Source organism: Trachurus japonicus, chromosome 9 (assembly GCF_045865225.1).
Source record: "Trachurus japonicus isolate A0001 chromosome 9, Traja_1.0".
NCBI classification, from domain to species: domain Eukaryota; kingdom Metazoa; phylum Chordata; class Actinopteri; order Carangiformes; family Carangidae; genus Trachurus; species Trachurus japonicus.
In genome coordinates this window covers 19,614,366-19,632,238 of record NC_140915.1, presented here as the reverse complement: position 1 = coordinate 19,632,238, position 17,873 = coordinate 19,614,366, and the positions used below count along the sequence as shown (strand labels likewise).

At 43.1% G+C, this 17,873-nt stretch overlaps 1 protein-coding gene across 3 annotated transcripts in view; it reads right to left on the bottom strand.

Moving 5' to 3' along the window:
- sh2b3 (SH2B adaptor protein 3) overlaps positions 1–17,873 on the bottom strand; it is a 49,963-nt gene that overhangs the window by 28,497 nt on the left and 3,593 nt on the right. The window contains exons 1-2 of one of the 3 annotated variants that reach the window (XM_085786415.1): positions 9,673–9,748; positions 6,266–7,510 (exon numbers count right to left, since the gene is read on the bottom strand). In XM_085786415.1, coding sequence (XP_085642541.1) covers positions 6,266–7,480 — 1,215 coding nt within the window. In that variant the 5' untranslated portion in view covers positions 7,481–7,510; positions 9,673–9,748. Of the gene's footprint in view, positions 1–6,265; positions 7,511–9,672; positions 9,749–17,873 lie in introns of those variants that run through there. The other 2 variants (XM_085786413.1, XM_085786414.1) reach the window with 2 other exon arrangements.

Below are 17,873 nucleotides of genomic sequence, written 5' to 3'. Positions count from 1 at the left end.
GCCACCTGGAAGTTCTGCAAAATTCTTCCAAAGATGTGCACAGGCTTGCATTGCCACATAACACTGATAGAGATCAAATGATATTGAATTGAAACTAAGACAAAACTGGGGGCAACAAATACCACTTAAATTTTACCAGGGCATCAAATTAAGACACTGCCAGTATCAGTTAGTAGTCAGTGTAGTAGTAGTAGTAGTCAGTCAGTTTGCCAATCATTTTTATGAATCTATAGATCATTAGATAACAATTGTCCTCACAAAGCCCAACACAAGTCTTGTTTTGTCCAACCAAAAGTGCAAAAGTTAAAAGTATTTTGTTTGTCATCACAAAAGACAAAAAAACTGCAACAGCTTGATGTTAAAGAACCTGAAACTAAGTGAAACGTGTGCACTGTGACTTTGGCATATTAGCGTCAAGAACTGGGACATTGTTTTTGGAAAGATACCACTGTTGTTGAGCTTTCAAATTGTAATATTTTAAGCAGCACGGATCAAACGTCCTTCATCTTGAGCCTGCTGGGTTAGCAGCAAAAAAAAATCACAGAGACAGGCGTTTCAAAATGATTTGATTTGGGTCATCTGAACCCACCATTTCGGTCCAACTTTATCCCAAATGACGTAAGAGAAATTCTACACATCTTGATTTAAAACAACAATATCGGACATTTAAAAACCAGCCACACACAGTCCTGTAGATACACTGGTCTCACACTGTCTGTCCTCCTCTCTGCTACCACACTGTCTTTCTCATGCCTCCTGTTGTTGAGCTTCCTGTGTCTCTCTTGGTTGGTTTCATTCTGTTTCTGGTTCAGCTGACTGGGGCCCATGTGTTCAGAGCTTTAGTAGTGGTATGCAACGAGAGCCAAATTAACGCTGCATGTTGCCATATGAGAAACTAAAGTACAACAAGTAACACAGAACAGATGGACACCAGAGTCTGCTTGTTGGAAAAGTATTTTCCACTGATGTTGCAAACTCCTCTCTTACTGTCAGTGAGAAAGAGAAGGAGAAAAAAAACAGAACGCGCTCTGGAGGAAAAACACAGCACAGATGCACAGAAAGAAGCACATACTGAAATTAATGTAAACAGCAAGCCACCAAGAATGTGTGAATATATGAGATGATGATTGTATTTTGACTGCTATGTAGCAATTCTGAGGCCCATTAATGGAAATTCTTCTATTTTCTTTTGATTGAAGGCTCAAGATAAAGTATCACATGACCCTGATGAGAAGGAAAGACGAAGACAAAGCTTTTACCATATATGCCATCACACATAAAAACATGTGTGAGAACGTACAGAGAGAACACATGCAGACATGGAAGGACAAACTCCATGAGCAACATGATACATAGTGTAGGCACATGTACACACCAGCATGAAATGAAACCATGTGGGAAAGATTAGGGCTAGAAGAGCTGGAACAAACACATGCAAACGCACAAACACACACGCACATGCACACACACACACAAGGATGAGATGAGATGAGAGGGGTGTGATTAAGATGAAGTCTACAGGAGGTCTGAGGAAACATATCCGCCATCAGACTGCAGCAGTCTGTGGGAACCGACTCTGGAAGACAGAATACCACGATTTTCCTGGCAGGACGCAAACCTCGTCTGTAACCTTGACTACTGTACGTCAGATGAAAAGAAAAGCAGGGCTCGCTGTTGAAGAAACAACCGCCTCGGTCAAAGCTGGCGAAGGGTACGAGATAACTTGACACTTGAGGAAAAAACGGCGCATAAAGACGCTACAAAATCAGCAACAAACCAAAAACCTACGTCAGAATTGCTAATTGTTTATGGGTCGTGCCGTGAGTTTGTCCTCGTCTAAGTACTCTAAGTTGAAGTTAAAGACCAAGATGAGATAGAGAATTCAAGGTTGAAGTCTCAGACAACACTGAGGACATGATGGAGACTTCTGCTTGCTTTAGCTGACGGGACAAGATTCACTTCTGCAAAAAAAAAAAAAAAAACATCTTGTTACGTCTCATCACATTTGTTATTTTGTCATTCTATCTGCAAAACATCACACTGACCCGACAATAACTGCTTATGTGACTGATGAACGAAACCTTGGAACCAATTTTCCTTCCAAAATATGCATGAGTGCAGGTGTTGCAGTGAAGAATTACTATCCAGTCTCACAATGACATCTCAAATAAATTTAATCGGAGCAGTAAAAAAAATGTATGTCTCCTACTTTATGTATTGCATACACAAAAAAACATTGAATGGATGCAAGAAATACTGTTGATTTATAGATGCAATAACTACACACACCTAGTATTCAAAGATGAAAAAGGCACATAAGCACATTTCTGACCATTTAAATGTAATTGTTTGCTAATTTTGTATTGCAATTATGTCATTTTCCTTGTGACATAACTACAGAATTACTAAACTGTACTGAATCATTCAATAAAGCTGAACTGGACTCACAGCCCAACCTAAAGAATATATACACCCTGCTACGCTTTTGAAATATTGTGTTGCTATTTTCAGGCCTAACACTTTAGATTATGCAGAAGTGAAACTGCCTTCACTTTTAACTGCAATTAAAGGACAAGACAGACTTGCCTAGGGCGAGGCTGCATCTTTCACAGCCTTCGACATTAAAAAAAAAAAAAAAATTAAGTCAGCCTGATAAAAATAGGCAATGATAATGCAAAGTGTTGTATGAAATCTGACGGATGATTAAGTTTATTTATGTTTTCAGGCTGATACTGAGGAAGTATCAACTGTGCTGTGACTGGAGCTTTCTCACACGAATACATTATCAGTTTCATAGCAGCAGCAGCTTCCCTCACTGATATTACTGCTGTTTCTCATGCATAAAGACGTACGCAAACAAAAATACACACGAGCACTATCCATGAATTATAATTTTCTGTATGTGGACACGGCAACACACTCAGGGCTAAAGGAAAGAGGCCACAGACGTGTGAAACCCAAATTTACATCCACAAAAAAGAAACTGTACGACTAACACAATGTGTAACACAGTAAACCAAACGTTTCCAGTCTTTTTTTGTTTTGTTTAAATGACTTCTATTTAATGTATGTGCATTTTTTTGTGTAGGTTAAAATGTTTGCATGCTAGTCTGAGACTCTCCTTCCTTTTAAGGCCATTCTCTGAGCCTTAACACTGCCCTGCCAGGACTGCACACACATGTGTATGCGCGTGTGCACACACACACACACACACATACACACAAGAGGAGAGCAGTCAGACAGGCAATGCAGTTGGCCAACTACAGCACCACTGCCATCAGCCAAGCAGATCCTGCCAGTGCCTTCCCAGTCTGAACAAACATGCATGCATGTGTACACACACGCAAACACTCAAACCACACGCACACACACACACACACAAGGCACGCACAGCTCTGGCTCTATCATCAATTACCTCACGCACATGGTTAAAGCTACAGCTGGCTGAAGAGTTGAGCGCTGCTAAATATAAAACACTATAAGCACACATACACACAGGCTCACAAATGCATGTGACATTTTTTGGTTAAAGGCCTGTCGGTGCCAGAATACACACTCTGCACACACCCTAAAGAGACTGAACTTTGCCTCCAGTGACCTTATAGATGACGGCAGCTAGTCAGCTAGTCGGCTAGACAGCAGTCAACTGAGCCGCTCTGATTACTGGTTTGGGGATCTTTGGGACTGGGTGTGCAAGCACATGCAGCCTTGCAGCTGGCCCCATCTGGAAATGTTGCAGGGTTTTATGCCATGAGGTCTAATGTGGGGAGCCAAGCGTGCATATTAAAGAAAAAAAAAGAAAGAAGACATCCTGCTGTGCTGTGAGCTGTCAAGTTAAAGTCAGAGGAAAGCAAGTTGAGCTTTCTTATTCCTTACTTCCTAACTAAAAATGCAAGTCACTCAAATGAACAAACTTAAATGTGATGACAATTTCTTAGTTTCTGACTGTTAAAACAAGGTAGAAAACATATGACTGGCTGATGCAAACCCCAAACAAACAGGAAATCGCGTAGGAGGCATATCTACTCACCAAAGACTATAAGAAGACATCGGTGTTGCGGATTCTTTTTGGTAATTTGCACAGAAATGTCACACTGGGCAAATGCTAAGCTACAGTAATGCATGAAAATGACTGTGCTATAAAGAAATGTGTGACAATAATCAGTGTGGCGTTAACAGATTAGATCTGTATTTACTAATACAAACTCTAAGTCCATTTCTTCAAATTTCTTCAACCAGGCTAAAGGGCAGACTATCACTTACACAATCTTCAAAGGTTATCAGTGTGAAACAAATGAGTTTTAACAGTGACTCAGTGTGCAACACAAGAATAGATGTGATGCTCTGATTAGCTCTCATTCCTCTACAGCTGTGACTAGACTAATATCACTCCTCTTTCAGCTTAGTTACCACCAAAGCCTTCTCAACATCACAGCACACACTGGAGTTGCAGCTGAGAAAAATAAAATCAATCACTGGGGGAAAAGATGTGATGAAAACCACCAATAAAAACACTCAAGTTTTCTGAGACAGAGCCAAATGTCATCACAGCTTTCATCGTGTTTTGTCATGTGGCAAACTGTGCAACAAAAGGAGCTTCTTAGATGCGGCAAAATATCATTTATGAAAACAAAAACAGGCGGAGAAAAGAGATGATTTGAAAAAGAGGGAGAGAGGGAGGGAGGGAGAGAGAGGGGGGGGGTATGCCTGTGACTAAAACAGCTGCGCCTGTGTGTGTTTTTTGGTTTGTTAATTTGAGAGTATGTACAGTACAAAACAAGACCGAGTACACCTCTGTGCAACAGCACTAAAACTACACCACAAACAAGTAGTTCATCTCATCTCCAAAATACCCCCCAAAAAATAAATCCTGTGCTTTTTTATTTAACTTTTCTGAAAATACGTCTGATTAATAATGGCATCACATTGTTTGGTTCCATTCTGGACCAAATGGGGTTAAGTGTGTTTGCTGTGGACCTGGACATGACTGCCAACATGGAGGTGAGAGTGTGCTGATACTGTGCTGAGTTTGTTTAGTCAAATACTGAATGAAAAGACACCTCCCAGCTTCAAGTAACTCACTAGGAGAGGATCCCAAACACCCCTCCACAAAAAACAGTTTGTATAAAGTGAAAACTGTGAGCATGTCCTCGGCCTGGACCCATTAGAAAGGAGTATTTTAACTTAGAAGGTAGAGCAGCAAAACTCCCCCAGCAAAGAGCAGCTTAAAAGAAGGGCAGAGCATCTTTCCATAGATCTGAGCAGGACTGGTATCAAACAAACAGGCCCAAGAAAATCGATCTGCAATCAAATGTACATGCAGACATGTCAAAAGAGCTCACTAATGAAGGATCTACAGTACAGACGTTTGTCTGAACTGGTTCAGCCTGGCAGACTGACATCGAGCAATTCTTTGAAGGTGTGTGTGTTTCTAACACGCCTGCACGATACGAGCAAAATGTGCGATGTGCAATGACACTGTTCAATGCTGCGATGACGATATGACTTGCGAAAAATAAGCAAAAAATATTTTGAGCATCCTCTTTTTGAACAAATTGCACATGAATAATCAGTCAGTTAAACAAAATGTTGATTTAACCCTCTCCTGCCCCCTCTCCTTACTCATCGAATTTTAGGCAACCTATTGTGATGTTTTTATCGTGCATGTTCATGTCAGGATGACAATGAAAAAACGATTCATTCACACATACAAACACAGACAAAGTGCTAGAAGCACAGATATGAAACACAAGTTGGGGAACCTGCCACCTGCTGTGCAGAGTTCTGAGAAGAACCTCAAAAGGCATTTGCAAGAACTGCACACACATAATCCTGTGAAACACAGTCATCTGAAAACATCTGCTGTACCAAGAACTACAGTAACGGAAAAGTGTCAGACAATGATTAGGTAACGTAAGTGCAGTGTGCTTTCTGGATCAACTGACATCCCATAGCTTCTGTTATTACCCCAACTTGACAAAGCTTTAACAACTAATGTGAAAATATTCACTTTACACATGCAACACATCACAGTGTCCACTGAGCTGGAGAGAAAAACTGGCCATCTCCCTGCAAACCAAGGCCCTCAGACCTTTTGGATATCAATCAGCAAAATATCACATTCTGTTTAGTCATGTTGTTGTTGTGAAGCTCAAACGTGTCAGTAAAAGCTCAAATTAAAATATCCAAAAGAAACAGGAACAGTGAGTGAGTGTGAGTATGAATACCACTGATATGAAATGTGTGAATGAGCATGTGTGTCTACCTTTGGAGGATCATAGAGCTCCAACTGGTACCTCTCCCCTCCTCCTCTTCCTCCTCCTCCTCCTCCTCCTCCTTGAGCATCCCTGATCCTCCTGACCAGCAGGCGGCAGCGTTGCCAGCGGGGTTGAGAGTCTGAGATAGTGTCATCCACCAGTAAGTACCTCAGTTGGCCCTCCTTACAGCAGCCGCTCACCTCTGACCTCCTCTGTCTCATGCTTCTGTTGTGGAACCTACTGCGTAAACGATCCAGGATGTGAGAGGCGACTTCCGACCAGTTTGAAGCGCCTGGGGGGTTGCCCCCGGAGTTCAGACAAGAGGACGAGTGGGAGGACGAGGAGGACGATGACACGTCCTCATTTGTGGAGGAAATCCCACCCACTCTGTCGCCATTATTTGGGGGATTGTTGTTGTTGGGGGTGGCGGTCGGGTTGGGGTTGCTAGGAGACAGGTCCTGGGATGAGGGCGATCTGGGGAGGGGACGTTTCTTGAAAATCCTTTTTACCGTCTCTTGGATTTGACTGACGGAGAAGTGTGTGACGTCAGCGTGTCCAGGGTTGGTGGCCGCCGAGGAGTCAGATGAGTACCGTTCAGACACCTGACGACGATCTGCGCCAGAAATCTCCTCGTTGCTATGGCTGTGAATCAGCAGTGACCCGCTGCCGGCGCTGCGAGTCAACCCTCGGAGCACCACCGGGTTCCCGGACAAAGAGTTTCCTGCGGCGCATCGCAGCGGCTGCTCCTGTTCCCTGCTCACCACCACCGGGTCGACCTTCGGTGGCACCAACGCAAACAGAGCAGCTCCTCCGCTCGGCCGGCCCGCCTCCCGGTAGTCCTGCACGCCGGACAAAGACGTGATCCGCTGTCGGCCGGTCACAGCCTGTGTGGGAAGGGGACGGGCCACTGAAGACGTGGGGGAGGCATTACCGGCGGCGGTGGAGCTGGTGTTCTGGCTGAGAGGAGTGCCATCTTTGTCGACCTCGCAGCAAAAGTGCTTCTGGAAGAGGTCGGTGAACTGCTTGGAAAAGGTCTCTGGCGGGACCACGTCATGTTGTGGCCACTCTCTGGCGAAGCTCCGGTAGTGTCCGGCCAGCTGCCGGGCTGTGGCGATGGCGTGCAGCTCGCAGAACTCCCTCCAGCCTCTCGGGGGCACTGCCACGCCAGGGCCTCCTCCTGCTGTTGTGGTGGTGTTGGCTGGATGGATAGTGTTACCATTCATTGCAGTAACCAGACCGGCTGAGAATCACTGCTGCGAGACAAAGAAGGTAAAAAAAAAGAGAGACAGAAAAAGGGGGAAAAGGGAAGTGGATGGTTGGAGAGGAGGTGGGATAAGAAGAGGGATGTACAGAGGGGAGAAAAAGAGATGATTGAGGGACAGACAAAAGAGAGATATGGAAACAGTATTAGAGGCAATTAAGATAATACATTGTTGAGCAAGAACTGGAGCACAAAAGATGGGACTAGCAAAAGGGTCAGAGTGTTTCTTTGAACTACTTGAAAGTTTGAAACAACTCAAACACTGAGAGAGAACAGCCAAAAGTCTGATTTTATCTGCACTCAATCTTAAACGGCCCAAATTGGATTACATGGGCCTGCAAAGAATCTGTGGCAATCAACCAGTCATTGAGTATCTTAATAGATAAAGACGGCCACAGTTCACTCAAAGGACAATGTGTAACCATTCAATTTGGGAGAGGAAAACTCAATCAGGACCATAAACACTATTAAATGACTTCAGACCTATGAAAATCAGTCGAGGTGAATAAAACAAAGAGAGAAAATAAAATGAAGATTGCAGTGCACACAGAAAAGATGACTAAATCAGGTCCAAATTGCACCAATATGGACACAAGTATTTGAAATGAATGAATGCAGTAATGAGTCATTCGGAGGGACAGTGAATGAGGCTCTGGATGAGGAAGTACGGTCTGAAAAATTTCTCAATCGGCCACACTGCCTGCTCGGCCATCTGTGTGTTTGTGTGTGTTTACGTGTGACCTGTTTCAATGTTCCTTCTCCTTTTTTCCCTCCCCCCTAAACCCCCCAAATGAAGAAGACTTCATCATGTCAAGACCATTACACAGACTCCGCACCCTGTTTATTCAATCAATTTGTCTCGTTGACAAATTGATGAAATAGGCTTGTTCACCCCGACAATAAAAATGCACTGTTGCTCCTCTAAATTCCTCTCCAGCTCAGGGAATAAGTGCCTGCAAATGGGGTGTGATGATTATTCAGAATATGTCAGTGTGCTGCAAGCACTTTTCTCAGGAGGTGAGTGTTTTTTTAAAGGGGATTTTCCTTGGATACACTGAGGTGAAGGCGCTCAACCAACCTTGGACAGCTCGGCTTCCAATAGTTTGTCCCAGCTATTTGTTCTCTGTTCTCTGCTTTGTTTCACTTCCCTGCTTCTGTGGCTACACACTGATACACTAGTTTCTGCTTAGTTTTATCAACGCACGGTAGGCTTTTCTTTCTTTGTTCAAACATGGAATTAATTATGAATTTAGAAGAGTCAATCGTTTATCAAAACATAGTGTCATAGAACTACTTTCCCGTGACCATCGTCTGCAGGAAGATAGTTCTCTTCTTCGACATGTGCATGCTGTTACTCACCACCTTGGTTAGCCCCTTGCCTCTTTTGTAATTAGACAGAAATGACTGAGTGGTTTTCAAAGTGAAATACATAGTTCCACAGAAAAGAGGAAACAGGTTGCATTCCTAAGTACTCAATAAGAGCCCAAACCTGAGCTTCATTCATGCCAACCCCTGGTGTGTATGTATACACACACAGACACACACCGCTGACCCACTAATACGGTCCACCCTTGGTTATCAAAGACTAGTCATAGTAGGAGAGACACATTTCCAAAGAACCTCAGCAGGCCACCTTATGATGCAAGAGTGGAGCTTCTTGGTTTACGCAGACAGCCCATGGATGATACAATGTTGTATAATCAGCCGCAGAGTTGCTGGACTTTCACACTGTGCAGCAAAAAGACTGATGTTTGTATGTGCCTATCAAGAGATGTAGGGACATAGAGTATCTGTCTGATTGTTAACTGCAGTATGATAGGATTTTGGCAGTTATATTTTGTTGTAGCGGGTGATAATGGTGGATCATAAAAGGTCCAAGGACGAAGACAGAGAACACAGGTAGAATATCTCACCATGAAACATTTTACAGTCTGGAAAACATTGAAAACATCATTCATCAGGTTTATCAAAAAAATACCAACACGCATTAAACATAACAACTGCAGCTGGTTTTCTATATACTGCTGCGCACATGCTTCCCATGAGCGAGCAGCTGAAGAGCAGATGAACACACTCACAGTAAGGCTTCATCTTCAGTGGCGTTAACAAGGGTTTGTCGTTCTGAAACTGAAACGTTTTGTCTACAGTACATACCATCTTCCTCCAGTGCAGCGGAGAAGGGTCTAATCAAAATACAGGAAGCATGAGTATGATGTGTGTGCATACGGGCATGTGGGTTGGTGTGGGGGGAGTCACAGACTGTGGTCCAACAGATCACAGAAAACCACAAGAAATAAGAGGAGGGGGCGGGAGGTGGGGGGTTTGGGGGGGGGGGGTCGCTGTGGTCGGGGCCAAACATGGAGCAACATGTCTCGTTATCTCTCTGCTAACATCTCTCTCCCTCTCCCTGTCCTACACGCAGAAAGAAAAAAAAAAGCCATGAATTCTTGAGACTGTATCATGCAACGAGCTTGCAATTTTTAAAATTTGCTTCATCAAACATACCAGGGGACGCGTACGTCAATGAGGGAGTGAAAAGTTGGCATCGCGAAATATTGCGTCACTAAAGTTCCTGGATGTGTCCTGTCACAACAACTAATTCCCTTCCTGTACTTTGCGGAGCATGCTCAGTGCATGCCCCCTTGTGCCCCTGCAGCCGGCCCCCCCAGAAGCCTGTTTCTATCTGCCTGGCCAGCCCAGCGATGACTCAGCACTGGCTGACTGAAGAACACACACACACACACACACACACACACACACACACGCACGCACGCACATATACACAGACGCACACTTCCTCTCGACGTATCCCTCTGGGGGCTTGGCCGTCTCTGTTCCCATGGTTTTCCCTTTCTTTTCATCCTCTTCTGTCCTCTGGTGTGAGGATCTCCAGATGTGTTTGGGTTCATGCTTCCTTTACTCTTTACCTTGACTAAGGGCCTGACAGAGCCACAGTCAAGTTGTGAGGGAAAACAAAAAGGCGAGCACACTTTGGTGTCTCCCTCCGCTGTTCTTACCCAGAATCTCTAACCTCATCGTGGTGCTTTGTTATCGTATTATTGTTTTACTAGACAGCATTCAGCAGGGGATGACACCAAAGAAAAGGGGCCAATTCAAACACACTACGTTTCAAGTGGAAAACATTCCTGCACAATAGAGTCAAAGTTCCTGCATTCCCTCCTTTCTTCCTCACCTTCCTCATCACTCCCTCCTTGTCCTCTTCTTCCACTACAATGCCTGCATTCTTAACTGTGACACACACGCACATGAGCATGCACGCACACACGCGTGCGCGCGCACACGCACACAGGCACACTGATTGCTTTCTTCGTCTCTCTCTCATGTGCTTTACTGAAATCCGGCACAGCTTTTTCCTGCAGCGTCAACATCACAAGCAGCCTGAGAAACTGCTGTCCTGACTGCTCACTGTGGCTGATGTTGACATCAGTCGCGGGCTCTCACTCTGACTAGAAAACAAAAATAGTTTAACCAAACGATTGCTGCTCACCTATGACTGTGAGAGCTACTAACGCTGCAGCTCAATTGCCGCTGTTGAAAATAGCAGTCAGCACCAGACAGCGGCTTCTACAACACTTGCCTTTAGTGGGGGCCGATACACAAGTCAGACAGGTGCTGGAAAAAAAAAGTCTGCCAGGAAAGCAGCTTGTGACTAACTGACAGTCAGAGAAATAGAGCACAGTCTCTTCACCTGAACCACTGACATGCACATACATTAGGCTGTCTACAACAAAGAAAACAATGAGTCAAACTACTTAAATTAACGATGATTGAATGAGTTATTATAAATCTGCCCCCAGTTTCTCAAATGTGATAATGTGTAGCTTTTCTTTTTCTATTCTCTTTCTTATAAATTGAATGTATTTGCATAAAGATGACACTTTGTCCTGTGAATGTCTGGTGGACATTTAACACATGATTAAGCAAGAGACTAAGTAAATTGATTATGGAAACAACTGCCTGATGCATCAGTTTGGTGGTTGTCTCCTGTGCAACCTAGTCACTTCCAAATCCAAGTATGCCCTGTGATGTGAGTCATTTAAATTACAGTGAGTAGTACATTTCTCACCCTCATAACTGTGAAAACCAGAAATAGAACTAGACTTACTGGGAAACGGTCCACAACAGTTTTTAATCAAGGAAGGAAGGAAACCGGACACGTGAAATGACACACATGAATTGATCTGGTGAGCATGGGTAAACCTCATGACTTGTGTCAGCTCACACAGATGTTTTGTAACACAACACAACATTTAAAGGGATGAAGGTGTGATGCTGTGGTATGTAGGCTACTTCCCGCTAAATGCCCAGACACCACGTGCAGACGGAAGAGCTGGTGGCATGGTGGTGTGACGATGAGTTTCAGTCAGTCTGGAATCAGCTATGCCTTTTGCGCATACACACACACACACACACACAACATAATCAAGATCATGATGCTCAAATACAAACATCACCATTACATCTTGAAGATAAAAAAAAAAACATAAGAGAGAGGGCCCTCTCTTCTGTGCACAACCAAGAAATACAAAGACACACAAAGACTGAGGCTTATACAACACGTAGAGAATTATCAGTGCTGCTGGTGGAAGCCCTGTTGTAGGGAGGCCCTATTTATATCTCAAAAGCCTGGTATCAGCTCTCACACACCACTGTGTGTTCCCTGTTGTCCCCAGTTGGGGACATCTCTTGCTTGATGTAATGGACACACAGACACACAGACACACACACACACACACACAAAAGAGATCTCTGAGCTTTCAGGTCATGTAATCATAGAAGTCAATAACCACAATGGCTGCATGTTACGGCCAGTACAAAAGCGCCTTCAGATACAGTTCTTCTAATATCCACTAGATGTCTGGTAGTTTAGACTGGGAGGAAATAAATGGAAAACACTTTGAAATAATATTAGTCCTTGTCATTTCCACAGTTATCCCTCCATTATTAAAGAGGCTGTTGGGCTTTTAGGGGTTTGGACCAGTGTGTGTAATTATTGACCTGTTCTTTTCACTTAAACGCAACACATTTTATGATTGTGGCCTCTCCCATTTGAAATTGTACTTCTTTGGCGTTCCCTCTTCCATTTAACATTAGAGTTAATTTAATCACTGGATTTTACGCGATTAAAAAATGTTACTTGGGGCCCCTCGAGAAACTTATCAGTAGATTAATCAGTAATGAAAACAATAATTGTTGTTGTGTGCATTGTTGCAAGCAAGAAAATTGTCCGATTATGAAATAATCACGCTGCTATTGCTTCAGCTCCTGTGCGCAAAAAGATGTCAGCCAGCAGGAAACACAACATCAAGTCTTTCAAGTGTCCCTCTCAGAAAACTACGCATGTCATCACAGACACAATCCGTGTTTTTGCAGACATACTTGTAGCACACATGCACGTCTCAGTGTTCGTATTCACGTACACCTCCATGCACCGTTTGGTGGCTCATTACTATAGAAATAGGATGTTCTCCTAATTGTCATAGTCATTATATTTAATGTAATTTACAGCAAGCCACATCCTTCTGACCTTTATATAGCCTCGGCCTTATTACCGAGATCAGCCGGATCCAATCTCCTGCTTAGGACTCAATTAATCTGCATGGCATCAAGGCGCTCAGACATCAAACACTCCAGTTTTTCCCGTAAAAAACTGGAGTGGAAAAAATAAATTAGAAAAAAAAATGTGGCAACATGTGCATCACAAGGTCTGGGATGAAAAACAGATTTTGTTACCACCTTTGAATTTTAACTCTGTGAATCACAGAATGAATCACAGAGCTGGGGATAAACTTACAAAGCTGGGGGAGAGTAAGTGACTGTTTGAGCATGTGGGGGGGTGGGTATTAAAAAGAGAGGGAGAGGGAGAGGAGGAGAGCGGGGGCAGGAAGGGGTGAGTGAATCAAACAGGAAAAAAAGAAGTCGCAAAGACAGGGAGTAAGAGGGATGAGGGGATAATGAGAGGGCAGGCAGGAAGTGAGGGAAACAGAGCGGGAGAAAGGCGAGAGGAGAGAGGAGAGCGCAGGCAGCCAGGTCTGTGGCTGAGGCTCCAGGTGGCAGAGGAACAGAGACCAAAGGATCTGTGCTCTGCCTGGGCAGCAATCACAGCAACAGGAAGCCCTGCCCTGCCCTGGCAAGCAGCGACCAGCACACACACACACACAAAGATATTGTACACGCACATGCACACACACATACACACACACACACACACTAGATTTACGTCAGGGGTGGAAAGTGAATATCAAACTCAAGTACAACAGCTGTTACCTAAAATAGCCGGCGAACGAAACAAAAACTTGTTTGTGCTGACAGCTCCAAGTTCATTCAGAAGATAACATCGTTATATATTCAGCCTATTAAACAATTCCTCTGGTCTGCTGAAAATATCTGCATGGAGGACACAGTTGAGTTGATGGCAATGAAAAGGTTCGACTAAATTCTTACTAGATGGGTTTGTGACTATTTTTAGTGTTCACTGGCATAGTTATATTCATTAATTAATGACAAAATAAGACAATTAAAGCTTTAAATATGTCTTGAAGTAGGCTGTCAGGCCTACAAGGAAGTGGTCAGGGAAACTTTGTACATACATTTCATTGAAGTTACAATCTATAAGAGCACCTGGGGACCTCGCCAAGTTAAAGAGATTGTTGATTGCTTGTGAACACAGTCAGCTTAGCTTAGTAATAAGGACCTAAAGCAGATGGGGGAAGCTAGCATCGCTAGTCTGAAGCTAACAAAACTCTTCCTAAGATTTTTCTAACCAACATTTTCCATCAATTGCATTTAAAAAAACGACTATGATGAAGAACTGATTACCAGTATCATCGCTGACTAATTTCCTGCCTATCAACTCGTTGATTGATCAGCTAATTATTGGAGCTTTACGTGATTGTTAAGTTGATAAAAGGGTGGGAAATTTTCAACCTGCCCTTAAGTATTAACATCTTTTTTTTTTTTTAAACGATAAATAAAACTTTTTGGAAATTGGAAGCCAACGTGATGACTGTGGTGATTTAATGTGAGCAGCCCTGTCCCCATCTTTGTTTATGTGAGCGCCAACTGAACTAAAAAGGAACTCAATAGGAAGAATGAGTCTGTTCTCAGAAGAAATAAAACAGGAATTCCCACCAATAGTCACCATTCATTATTGTTGTAACAGCACAACAGCCTGCTCCACTGTTAGCCAACACACCAGTTAACATGAACTGACACTGTGTGACCTTTAGTCATCCCTTTCACTTCATGTTATCGACCTGAGTGTGACGATCTGCCATGTGCACGTAAAAGTGTTTTTTGGTATTTTCTGCCTGATTGATCAGCCGCATGTACAGAGATCTGCAGTTGCAGAGATGGGATCCACCGAGTCCCAGGGTTCCTGTTTGTGTGAAGTGAGATGTGAAAGAGCTTTGATAATAAACAGAGCAGAAAGCGAGACGTACACAGCTTACATAATTGAAGAACATATTGTTAAGGAGGAAGTAGGGCTGAAACATGAGATATCCTTGGCCTGAACTTCCCATATCCTGAGGAAAGGATCAGCTGATTCAGGGTAAAACAGGAGAGGAGGAGCCTGCAGCTACATCATCAGCTAAACACAGCTAGAGTCTTTTTTGAAGACTCCAGTAGATGCTTGTCTCTTTTAAACCTAAATTCTCAGTAAAAATATGAATAAACTTTGTTTTCTCAAAGACATTGTAATGTGTGTTTGCATAAAGCATCTTCTAAAGGCTAAAATAACCCATTGCATTGTTGCATTTTGTGTAAAAGGTGTTATAAAAATGAAAAAATACTGATATAGCCAGCCACACTACATTAACAAAGCTATGGGGGCAGGAGCAACATCTAACGATCCATGTTTGGCATTTGTTGTAGCTGGAGCTTTAGGAAACACATCCACGTCATCTAGATTAAGCTTTCAACAAAGAAAGTATGAGGCAGTAGCAGCTATAAACTATAAAAGACTTTGTTCCAACTCTGACAACTAAAGTTAGGGAATCTGTAGGTATTGTATTGTATCACCTTTCAAGCCTTAATGTCATTGCAGGAATGCGCTTAACCAATTGAATGAAAAAGTGCTGTTATCTATTCAATTTACGCAATTTTTTCACGTTTTTAGTGAGCAAAGTGTTTATGGTTCATTTAAGTTTTAAAGCTTTTTCACGATATTTGAACTTCTGACATGGCAATATGAAGTGGAAACATTTGGACTGGTAGTGTGGGGTTTTTGTTTCGGTTAGTGTGTTCCCTCACTCGGCCCTACATTCCCACAACAATGCAGGCTCCAGCACAACACAATGCTGCTATTCTTAAGACGCACAGAAATAAAGCCCTGCTGCTTTCTGGCCATTTCCTGTGGTCTGGGAACGGAGCGAGGAGGCAGGTTGGGAAAGTAGCAAAACCAACGCTGGATCTCTGATGATAAGGAGGAAATTGCACAGCTATAGAAAGGATTATCAGGGGGGGGTATCAACAGTAAGGAACTAAATCCAACGGGAAAACATCCTATGTAACCACTAGGCTGAAAACCTGGGCACATTCCCACTAACAAGCATCCTCCCGGCTGTCCAGCATCCTACCAACGACTAATAGAAAATGTCTTTGTGCAGTCTGCAGTCTATCATTATCCTGCAAAGACAGACCCTAGCATGTCAAGAAGATACGGAAATACAGGAGGACTCCCAGAGAAATAATGACAGGCAAAAAAAAAAAAAAAAATTCAAAGAGAAGTTTAAGTTTGGCTCCGGCTGCATGGACGATGATGTGAGAGGAGCTGAGACTTCAGGGGAATGAGGTCGACTCGGTGGTGACGGGCGGGCATCACAAACACTGCAGGCCTCACACTGCAGCTGACACGTTACAATGCACAATGACATCTATATTAGTGGTTCGAGCAAACAAACATACCATTTCAATCAGGGCTGGGAAAAGTTCAGCTAATCGGATTTCTATGGTCCAATGTCCGAAATTTGTCAGTGAGCACAGACCCCATCCTGTCCTCTTCTTAATGCTGCTGCAGTGTGTTGTTCATATCACACCCTGCTACCAGGCCTACTACTCATCTTTATGGGTGTTTTTGTGAACAAATATCAAAAATCCAAATTTCCAGAATCTGAAATTGCATGTACTTTCCAATCAGCTATGAGAATGACCAGGTCAAATCATACTGAAAACAGATATATACAGTATGCATCACTGTGTTTACTGTTCAATGTACTGTGGTTGCTGCTGAAATGAAAAAAAAAAAAAACCCTGAATACATGCATGGAAACTTTTTCTCTGCACACACACTTGGCAAAATAAACACTGGCCAACAGTGTATGTTACACAACATTAAATATGCATACACTGAATAACTAAACAGTTTAAGTATGTGCCTCGGCTACAAAACCACGAAAGGCTGAACTCAAGTCACTACCAGAAACCCTTAAGCACAGGCTTAGTTTCTGAAAAGCTGAAAACAACAATCCATCATTCACAACTCGGTCAAGTCAAGTCAACACAATTCAGCCAATTCAAGCATTCACGACTCAAATGTTCCAGGCGGGGAGAGTACGACAGACGGCTCTGTCTGAACTCCACGAGCACTTTATGAATGAGTCATGACTACTCGTGATGCGTCTCTGATTCATTGTGAATTGTGGGACGCATGATAGTATTTAAGATTTGTAATACTGTACAGTATATTATGTATGCGCGTGTGCGTTTGTGTTGAGTGTGTGTGTGTGTGCATAACTGTGTGTGGGGTTGTTCGGACGGAGGCAGCGAGAGATAATTGACTCCTTCAGTAACTCTGATCGGCTGTGAATCATCTGCAGGCATCTGACTTCCTGGAAGGCTAATTCAGGAGTTATAAACTTTTCCACATTTGGGACTCATGAGGAGCCAACTGAGTTTCTGTGTTAGCACTTACAAAAATACTTTCTTTCTTTTTTTGACACACCAACAACACCGAGAAGACCCCCCCTTTCAGGATTTAGTCTCTTGTTGTGATAACAAACTGTGTATTTATGCTGGGAATAACCTGTGGTGACATGGTGTAAATTTTGTATTTTCCTGTGAGAATGTGTTCCTACTTTCACTTCAACTTAGACATGAAGTCTGTTTCCGCTAAAAACACACACACAGAGGAACAAACACACAAGAGGCGATTTCATGTAAGTGTGTGTAGGCTGAGCTGCAGCTAATAAATATTTTCACGATGTCCATTAGTGACTAAACTGCAGTTAACCTACAAGCTGACTAACGATTTCTTAGAGCCCATACATGGTTATGTAATTTGGTTTGGTAATGTATTGACTGACTGACAGTTTCAGCTCTGTATGTATGCATTC